The following is an 11,054-nucleotide window of genomic DNA, read 5'->3' on the forward strand; positions in this document are numbered from 1 at the left end:
AACTGGGAAAGTCATCTGTCATTTTACATTTCTTTGGCTATTCAAAAATAGCAGATATACAAACTCGTACTCGTACTATTTTGAGCTCAAATCTTTTCTTCTGGGGCTCCCTGGAACACAATATGTTGATGGCGTGCATGGTCCACGGCCAAATACATAATGTTTGGGGTCCTTGACATAAAAACATTTGAGAACCACTGATATACACATAAGTTAGGATTTAGAGGGCATTTATAGAATCTGCCTCAGGTCCTAATGGGTTAAAGCACATATTCACTTTATCTTGGCCATTTCATTTCCTCCATGGAAGAAGTGATGTTTGAAGTCCTGGCTTTGTTTTACGTGCCTGTGTTTTTAATGGACAATACCAGTAACAATTCATGTAGTAACATGAATTGTTACTTATTGAATTGTGGAGTGTTTTGACACCTTTTGTGTCGGAATCTGATTTTAGAATCGGGGGGAGTGGGAGGGAACAAGATGGTGGTAGAGGAGGGGTCCGATCGGCAGGTAGGGAGGAGCCAGGATGTTGAGGGTCTTATAAGGAAGGTCTGAGGAGGTGGTTTGCAGTGTGTTTGTTTGTATATTTGACCTTGGAGCCATGCCAGTGAAGGTCATGAAGGAGTTGTGTGATGGTGTGCTCTCTGGGGCACTCACCATTGGTGAGTTAATACTTGTCTTTGTAACATACAGCTCTAAAAACCTTATTCATGTCCTGTAGGCCTAAGTGATATCATTATTTGGTTAAAGCTAAAAAAGTGTTAAAAAGTTAAAGTTCTATATTGTGATATATTTGCTATCACATTGCTAGAGAGTGTTTGTTCAGTAAAATGGGTCCCTCCCTAAACTGGGCAATTTTGGGAGGAAGTGTCTTTAATGAAGTAGTACAGTCTAGACCTGATTTATGTGAAAAAGGTTGAGATTTGGCACTAATTGTATTTGAGTCTAAAATAAAATAGATTTGACTTGAATTGTCTTTGTGTGTTAAACATACAGTTACAGTACATGTTACGTCTTGATTTCATCATGCTTACTCTCACCTACTGTAGCATCATCTGTTAATCAATGGGGTTAATCAGGTTGTCAGAGAAGCTGTCGATCTAAACAATGCAACACTTAATCAAACTAATCAATATGAATTAATAATATCTTTTATAATACTATTTACAATGTAGGGATTTAGCAGGCACTCTTGTCCAGAGCCACTTACAATAAGCAAGGGTCAGTCTAAACAATATGCTATCAAAAACAATAATCTGTAGATTAAAACTATAGGATACCAGGTCAATATTGAACTGCCTCTGTCTAACCCTAACCTGCTATAGTGAAAACCATCTACAGCAGTGGTTTTCAACCCTTTTCATGTCAAATTATTCTACATTTAAGCCACGCACCACCATTTGATGACATATAGCCTCTCAGACCCAAAACTTGTCTTAGAATATTTTGTTGTCGTTGGTTAAGATGTAATCCACAATTCCAAGCTTGATGTGGTACCATAGGAGAGATAACAGGGACTAATGCAGATGTTTAACAATCATTTTATTTTACTCTTGAGAACGTAGAGTTAAAGATCTATAGGGGTTCATTTGGTTACCAACTCTCCATCATTTAAATGTAACTGGGCAACACCTGGAACCCCCTAAAGGTGGCCCCCGGACCACTGGGCAACACCTGGAACCCCCTAAAGGTGGCCCCCGGACCACTGGAACCCCCTAAAGGTGGCCCCCGGACCACTGGAACCCCCTAAAGGTGGCCCCCGGACCCCTGGTTGAGAAGCACTGATCTACAGTAAGCTCACAACGCGATGCATCATGATCCGTTGTGAGTTTGTAAATAGTATATTACGCACCTTATTGTTGTACGATGAAGTATACAATACAGTAAAACATGGCTGAAGTGGTTATTCGATTATGAAAAATCTAGAGAATAATCGCAAAGAAAATAACGGTTGCAGCCTTATTTACGATCACCTGCAGAGATGAAAACACAGCAATGAAACTGAATGTTGACTGTGTGTGTGTGTGCGTCTGTGTGTGTGTGTGTGTGTGTGCGTGTGTGTGCTGTGCGTGCTCGTGTGTCTCCAATACAGACCTGTCGGTTCAGTGTTTTCCTGGTGAGATGACGTCCTGGTCGGCTCCTCTCACCAGTGAGTTCAGATACAACACCAGTGAATCTCCAGCCTACATACCTCAGCCAGCCGCACCCAGCACCTACAACAGGTAACAACTCTTACACTGTGTGTGTGTGTGTGTGTGTGTGTGTGTGTGTGTGTGTGTGTGTGTGTGTGTGTGTGTGTGTGTGTGTGTGTGTGTGTGTGTGTGTGTGTGTGTGTGTGTGTGTGTGTGTGTGTGTGTGTGTGTGTGTGTGTGTGTGTGTGTGTGTGTGTGTGTGTGTGTGTGTGTGTGTGTGTGTGTGCGCGCACGCAGATCGGCTATTTTCAAATGGCCAAAATGTATATAGGGCTGAAGTGTATGTTTTGTACTAATTATCAAAATCTACAAAGTAACTAAAGTCACACAAAGTTGTGTGTCTGTTTGAGAGTAAAGCCTCTTTCATTTTGACTGCCTGGTGAAGAGCTCTGTTCCTGTTTCTAAAGTGGTTTATTCATGTTTAATGCTGTGTGTTTTCAGATTCCCTTGGAGCACTAACAGTAGCAGTACCAGCACGGGTAACATCAGCCATTGTAACACCTCCTACAGCCCCTGTGAGCCAGGAAGCTACATGACTGGTAACTAGCACACCTGATCTCATGTCCTTAATAGTAGAATTCAATTCTATTTTATTAAAGTGTCAAATTACAGCAAGTTGTCTTAAGACACTTTACATATAGAGCAGAAAACTGACAGAGATCCACCCAGAGCAAGCAACATTGCGAAAAACACAACGAAAAACTCCCCCTTAGGAAGAAACGTCAAGCAGAACCCGACTCTAGGGTGGGTGGCCATCTGCCTCGACCGTGTCGGGGGAGAGAGGGGGGGTGGAATAGAAAGAAAGAGAGACAGGGAGGAGATGCAGGCAAATACAGGTCAGTTTATGCTTTGAGCTAAAAGTGTCTTGAACGTTTTGGAGTCTGACAACGTTTTGAGCATTCGTACTGTCTGTGACTTGCCGACGGCGTCGCCACAAATCTGAAGTGAATCTCCATCCAATATTTTTACAAATAGTGCCACCAGGAGGCCGACTTTAGATTTTTTTTTCATATTACTCCTCCAGATTCTGGCCAAAAATCCCGCAAATCGTTACACACTATCTCTATAGTCATGTGTTCAAGATGGATCTGTCCGATATTTCATATTCCATCCTAATTGGCTAACATTGGCTTTCAAAGTTTGCAGGATTGGCCCTTTGGAAACAAAAAGCCCCACTCATGAACGCAGCGTGCAATTTACGTCTAATCTTTCACAGACTTTCCTACTAGGCTGAGGAATATATCCCACCCTTTTCAGATTGGCCTGTTATAGCGCCACCAACAGGTGAATTTTTGCAAAACACATTTTTGGAACAAAATGTCTCAAATCATCTAATTTCCATCAATGGTGTAAGAACAAATGGCACCCTTTTCACATTGGCCTATTATCGCGCCACCAGGAGGCCACAGCCTGACCTGGCCTGGTGGAGACCTGTGCCCCAAGGGGCACTTTTTCTAGTTGTAGATCTGTTCTTGAGGTAATTGTTGATCCACCAAATCGCGAAGGCTAATTTGACTTTTGGGATACACAAATAAGTCAGTGTGTCGAAAATCATAGTTACTGCACTTTTTGTAAGAACATGGATTTAAACCATTTCTATTGCTGTCAGTGGAGGGCAGACCTCTATATAGTATATATTGTTCTAGTTTGTGTACGCAAGGATATTGTTGCTGACTGGTGGAAACCTGGTATGTCCAAAGCCATTGCTTTTTAAGAAATGGGAAAAAGTCCAAAAAGTGTTCCAATGGATGTCAAATAAACAAACTCTTGGTTCAATATTTCGAGAAGGTGAGTGGAAATGGTTAAACAACACTTGCCCTACTTGGATTAGATTTTGTAGCAGCTGTAAACATGGGGTATCACTTCGTAATTTCATGCCGCTGGCTTCCATTGAAAATGAAGGGCATCAACTTTGTCAGAGGTAAGAAGGGTGGGAGGCTCCAAAGAAAAACTGTTGGAAACCACTGCTGCAAAAACATCAAAATGAGTGAATGAAATGAGCCTGGCTTCTTCTTTCCAGGTAACGGAGACCTGCAGAGTGGTTTTACATGTCCGGACGGTCCGACTGCCTACAACCCCCAGGCCAGCTGGGGGGACGATAGCCCCTCGGACCCCCCCTCTGCCTGGGAAACGGCACCCTGCAAGGTAAGAATTCACACCGCTTTATGCTTTCTGATGTGCAGCGAGCGGTTGACGTTGGGTAGTTTGCATATTGACAAGTGAATTCAATAATTCATCTCTCAGTCGGCACACATGACATCACAAGAGACCTTGTTGATTTTCCCGTCTCAATAACTTCTGAACCAGGTCCATAATAAGAGCTGGGTTTTGATCTGCATCTCTGGTTGTTGGTATCTGTATTGTGGTCAATGGGACAATGCTTAGAGAAACATAATTTCTACAACATCCATTATTTATTTGCAATGTATCATGATACTGCATTGTGATTGTGTGTCCAAAACAAAAATAGACACTATTTTACTGTTTTGTGCGACCTCATAAATTGTCATATATGACTAGTTAGTATGGAGCTGTGTGGTTGACAGGTTATTAGGGTCAGACTAATTTAGTTAAACATTTATAATAAACTATACGTGTGGTTATTTCACCACATGTAAGCTCACATAGAAAACGAGGAAGCGCTCTCAGCCTGTGGTTGCATTACTTCACTTCTGCTTTATGCACTCCTCTACCACCATCATTATTATGCACAGCAGCAGTTGGTGTGGAACACTACAGTAGCTCTTCTGCAGGTTGTTATGATATTACATTATTACAATATGACATGTAGTCTTGTCTTATGTGCAATAAAATGGACGGGGGGCACATACCTGCCACATAGCGGCAGGTATTTGCCCCCCGTCCATTTGATTCTTCTCCCTTTCTAGAAAGCAACAAAAATGACAGCGCTTATGAAAATACGGAATTTTACCCCCTTCTTTACACCTGTGAACTAGTGATGTGACCGTAAAGTTGATTCTTATTCTGACTTTGTTTTGCAAATAAAAGATTGGGATAGACGGCTGACAACGAAAGTTTGCAGATTTGTTTTTGCTTTAAAACCTAATACCAACATGTGTATATAATATAATATAATACAATATAATATTAATTTCCATCCATCTTCTCCCCTACAGCCATACTTCTCCGGGACCCGCAGTCTGTCCCCCATGTCCAGCCTGTTCGGCTCCATCTGGACCCCGCAGAGCGAGCCCTACCAGAGCCACGCCTTCCACCACGCCGCCGACCGCTCCGCCCCCATCTCCCCCGTGTCTCCTGTGGCTCCGCCCTACTCCTCCTCTGTCTCCGCCTCCGCCACCTCCCCCTTCGGCACCAGCATGGTCAGCAGGGAGCCGCTCGCCAGCGCCCCCGCCTGCCCGCAGCAGAAGCTGCAGTACAGCAGCTTCCACCCGTTCGGGCCGCACATGAACCTGGACATCTGGAACTCCTCGTCGTCCTCCTCGGCGCGCAGCTCCAACTCGCAGCTGTCCAACGACTCCGGATACTGCGGGGACGTTTGAGCGGAATTTGTACTCCGGCGCAGCGCCGAAAACGAGTAGAGATATTCGACCTACGAGCTCACAAAGCGCCGCGTTTACGGCGCTTTGGGAGCTTGTAGGTCGGCTGTTCTCCGCCCGCGACGAATTGTGAATCGTGCTCTAGAGAGGGGTAAAACAACGCGACTCTAAAAATAAACCTTGTAGCCTCGGAACGAGACTGACGGAGATATTGTTTGTTTTGTTTTTATCGATTCTGACATTATATGGGGGGGTGCGGTGGCTAATCGATTTGATCGATTATAAAAAGGTTTGCGATAATTGATTTTAATTAAAAAAACATCCCTTTTTTTCTTAGATTCTTTTTTTTTAATAGGTGTTAAATAGATCTACAAGATCACACGGACACAAGCTCACATGGACTTCTCTCCAGTGAATACTTGGGCGTATCATCCAAGACAGATGTACGCAAACAAATGTCAGGAACGATGAAAATAAATCTCTGTCAGTCTTTGTCCAATGCGGCTAAACCTGGTGGAAGATCACGAGTGAGCATCAGAAGCGACCGCAAAGCTACAGACAAAGAAAAAAAAAGAAAAAAGAATGTGCTTTTATTGATAATGAGGAAAAATGTGAATATTCCTTTTTCTTTTAAGCCCCCCCCCTTAAGTTTTTTCACAAACAAATGTTCAATGTTGTGAAAGGTTCAGTTTGTTGTATATTTTTCTAGATGTTTTGCAGTTTTGATCATAGAAAATTAAAAAAAAAAGGTTTTGTACTTCCAATGATGCGTGTTGTTTTTAATGATGAATGAATGAATGAATGAATGAATGAGATTAGGAGATAGGCATACTAACTTTCCAGGAAGAGAAAGGCAGTGGTTTCTTTTCTTTTTTTTTAAAGATTTGTTTTTGGCTTTTTGCCTTTATTGATAGTTACAAGTGAAGATAGACAGGAAAGAGGGAGAGAGAAGGGGAGAGACATGCAGCAAAGGTCGTCATGAATGTGTATATGTGGCATGCGCCTGGACCACTAGGCCAGCGGGCGCCACAAAGGCAGTGGTTTTTATTCGTTCAGAATCCCAAATGGATGATGTGACTGGTATAAGTACCATTTTTATAATGAGCATTATTGAGGAGTAATTATAAGAACATAAGTTTGCTCCTTTAAATGTTATTTTCTACTTTGTTACACAATGGTATCATGCAAAATAGTGAAAATAGAAGCTCAACAGGCTTTTTAAACTTTTCTTTGCCTATTATGTGCCCAAACTAGGGCTAGATTATTAATCAATTTTATTAAATTATTGATTATCGATTATTTCTTTAATTGATTAGTTTGGAGCCCATGTTGTTTGGTTCAGTTGATGAATCAAACAGATGAGCTTCCTGTTTCTGATCAAAGCCTTTGGACCAGGACCTAGAGCCATTCAATCATTATAGGAACTACGAGGAAATGACAGTGACGATAAATGAATATGAATTCAACACAAAATGGATTCAACCTGAGGCAACAGTGGTCGAGCTGTGTAGGTACCTCCGAAGCCTCTCAAGGTAAATAACATTAATTATATATATAATTGCAATATAAGCTATATTTGTATAGCACCATAAGAGCAATGTCACACTGTTAATTGTTGACTCTAACGAAGAATTCACAGCAGAAATACAAATGGATAAAACAAAGATACATTAAAATAGAGGTTTGGGGGTTAAAAGCACCTTTTCAAAAGGTGAGTTTTTAGAAGGTCAAATTCATAATTGCTGGAAACTCAGACAATGTTTTCCTGGAGAAATGTCATAATATAATCCTCATACATGATCATATACATTAATCAATGCTATGCATTGTAGTGTGATTGTAACTCACTATTAAATGCTCAGTACGCTAAAGGGGGAAAATATCATTAACCCATATTATGCAATAACACAAAATGTCAAATTATTGTTTTAACGGGTCATAACAGACATTCTGTTAAAAAGGAAAATATTACAGAAAAATTCAATAATCAACAGATTGGTATAGTATTCCTGACTTAAATGTAACTGTTCTGATACCATTTAAATATAAAAAGTTCTGTTTTTTCCAACAATAAAAGATACCCACACACTGCTACTTGCACTAGGAGCAACGATTTTAAATACACATTCAGAGATGGGTACAAACAACTAATCAGAATAGAATAAACATGTGATATACATCAAGAGAAGACAGCTTGTATGACAATGGTCACCTACATATACACCTTAAAGGTTTATATGTATCATGTATCATTGGAAGTTCAAATTACAATAATGCAGGGAAAATTAACACATTTTATGCTTTTATAATAACAACATAGGCGTTCTGTAGGCTATAGGTCCTATACTCACAAAAATGTGGACAATGAAAATCAATGAATACACATTTGATGGTACAACATGATACAGAATAGTCCAAGTTTATTTCACTTCAATATTTTGAGAACCTTAGTGTATTCACATGATGAATTCCTGTTCTGTTCTTTGTCTATATGGAAGTGGTCTCTAAATGTTTTGATGAATTGAACATGGTGGATCCTCTTGTAAACAAGTGTAATGCTTAATTGGGTCGTCCACTCACAGTTAACAGTTCTTTGTATTGAGTTTGTGCTTGAAATGTAGCCTACTGTAATTCTGCAAACTGTTAATAAATATTTCAAATCAATCAATCAATAAATCAATCAATCAATCAATCAATGTACCAAGAAGTCTGCAGTGCATGCCCAGCAATTATGAAGTAGTATAGGCTAAGTTCTTATAAAAGGCTCTATGTGTAACAATTGCATATATTATTGTCATAGTGTTATAAGCATATAAACTCTGCTTTATAAAATGATTATTGTTATAAAGCAAATATATGTGTAGGCTACTATCGTAAACTAAGCCAAAAGATGGATAGAGGTAGCTTTATTGTCATTCAACAATACATGAGGGGGGGGGGGGGGCGGGGGGGCAGTTGGACTCTTCTCTTCCGGTATAGAAAGTTTGTTTAAGGTTTGTTTGAACATTTAATTTTAACATACGTTGGCTATTCAAAAATAGCAGATATACAAGTTCACTGCAAGCTCCGCTCAGGGACTGCAAAGGGTGTCTGGTGCCCCCATGAGGCTCACGGCTGAACTGGACCTCTCCTCCAATCTGCTGCAGGTCAGTTATGCATAGGCCCGGACCGTCACAATGAATAGCCTACCTCTCGAATCTGTTGAACAGCATCTGATAACCGCATACATAGTCTCACCATGGCTGGAAACGTTAAGGATAGGCCTAATATCAGTCACCTGCAGGGTGCGTTTCCAATGAGTTTAGTCCACACCAAGCACTTTATAGTTTTAACTATAGAACAAAGACAATGGTGAACAATGTTTTTTTATTTTATTTAACCTTTATTTAACCAGTAAAAACCACATTGAGACTGAAGTCTCTTTTACAAGTGTGAACTGGCCAAGACAGGAGGGAAAACAAGTGACACAGCTCTGCCAGTAACAAAACAATACACAACAACAAAAAAACATGACAGACATACAATGCTCATAAATACAGTACCCACTACTAAGAAGCTCAAAGGGAGAACAGGAACGTTTAGTAACGCGACCAATAAGGACTAATAAATAAAAATAAAAAACTAAGCATTGCTTAGTAGACTAAAAAGCAAGCAGACATTTGCTATACGTCAAAGCAGGAGCAATTCATGGGAAGTGTGCCCATGGCAATCCTTTTAAAGCTCACTAGGGGAATCACAGCAGCCAGTTTGAGTCTGGTCTGTAGGTCATTCCAAGACCAGGGTCCGAAATAAGCGATGCTTTTTTTCCCAGCCTCAGATTTAGTTGGGGGCACGACATAGCGTAACCAAGCATTTGATCTGAGGTTGAGAGAGTTTTGGACAAGTTCAAATTTAGAACCAATGTAACGTGGGAGATTACCAAGAATAGCTTTATAAATGAGAATATACCAATGTAGCAACCAGCGAGACGTTAAGGAATACCAACCCACCAGGGCATACAGAGTACAGTGATGAGTCCTATAGGGGGAATTGGTTATGAACCTCAATGCAGCATGAAACAGGGGGTCAAGTTTGCTCAGAGTTGAGGAACTAGCAAAGCGGTAGACAGTATCGCCATAATCAAGCTGCGACAGGAAGAGGCCTGTAACCAGCTTTTTGCGAGAAGCATTCGAAAAGCAGGACTTCATTCTATAGAAGAAACTCAGCGTGAACTTAAGCTTTTTTGCCAAGGCGTCAATGTGGTGTTTGAAGTTTAACTTGTTGTCCAACCAGATCCCAAGATATTTATACAACCCAACCCATTCGATGGATACTCCATCCAGAGTGGTGATATTTGAGGGGACATTGACTAGGCGAAAATTTGGAGAAAATAGCATGGCCTTGGTTTTGTTGCCATTTAGTAGCAGTTTGCTGTTTAGCAGTTCATGCTGCAATGAAACAAAGTCAGAGGCCAAGTTTGACACTGCCACATCAAGTGAGGGGGCACAGGAATACAGAATTGTGTCATCTGCATACATATGATACCTACTATGCTTAGATTGACTACAGATATGGTTTACATACAGCAGAAAAAGCAAAGGTCCTAGAATGGAACCTTGAGGGACTCCTTTCTCCAGGGTGATAGAGTCAGACAGTGTATCACCAAATTTAACACACTGTGTGCGGCCAAATAAGTAGCTTTTAAACCAGCCTAGCACATTGTGGCGAAAACCAGTATTCGAGAGGACATTTAGCAAGACATGGTGGTCCACGGTGTCAAATGCCTTGCTAAGGTCAATGAATAAGGCTGCACAGAACGATTTAGAACCCAGGGCATCCCTGATGTCATCAATAACATTGAGGCATGCTGTCACAGTACTATGTTTTGCCCTGAAGCCAGACTGCATTGGGGTTAGAATCTTATGTGCATCAAGAAAGAGTTTAACCTGAGTCGATACTTGGCCCTCCAGAATCTTAGCCAAGGCTGAGAGATTGGAGATAGGCCTGTAGTTATTGACGTCACAGGGGTCGCCAGCCTTGAGAAGTGGTGAAACATGAGCCTGTTTCCACACTTCTGGTAAACTCTGAGTAGATAAAGAAAGATTAAAAATGTCAGTGATCGGTTGTGCAATCACCAAGGCCGAAATTCTTAGAAAATAAGGGTCGAGACCATCTGGACCAGAGGACTTTTTTGGGTCAAGTGTAGACAGGGCACGGAACACATCTGGTACTAGAATAGGAGAGAAGTCAAAATCAAAATCAACAGGTGAGCCAGTATTCTCGTGGACGCCTTGCTGAGGGGCTCCGGCATTTTGCTCTTCAAAAAGATGAACAGCCCTTTTAAAATGAGCGTTAAATGCATTTG

At 41.1% G+C, this 11,054-nt stretch overlaps 2 protein-coding genes across 2 annotated transcripts in view; both read left to right on the forward strand.

Annotated features, from left to right (window-relative positions):
* tmem131l (transmembrane 131 like) overlaps window positions 1–6,466 on the forward strand; it is a 76,054-nt gene extending 69,588 nt beyond the window's left edge. Inside the window, exons 32-35 of the mRNA XM_079499167.1 lie at window positions 2,093–2,222; window positions 2,634–2,731; window positions 4,213–4,337; window positions 5,330–6,466. Coding sequence (XP_079355293.1) covers window positions 2,093–2,222; window positions 2,634–2,731; window positions 4,213–4,337; window positions 5,330–5,713 — 737 coding nt within the window. The 3' untranslated portion in view covers window positions 5,714–6,466. The remainder of the gene's footprint in view (window positions 1–2,092; window positions 2,223–2,633; window positions 2,732–4,212; window positions 4,338–5,329) is intronic.
* LOC306921270 (extracellular calcium-sensing receptor-like) overlaps window positions 1–11,054 on the forward strand; it is a gene marked incomplete at both ends in the record, with an annotated part of 291,036 nt that overhangs the window by 187,035 nt on the left and 92,947 nt on the right. The window lies entirely within an intron of this gene.

This window comes from Electrona antarctica, assembly GCF_951216825.1.
Source record: "Electrona antarctica genome assembly, chromosome: 4".
Taxonomy (NCBI): domain Eukaryota; kingdom Metazoa; phylum Chordata; class Actinopteri; order Myctophiformes; family Myctophidae; genus Electrona; species Electrona antarctica.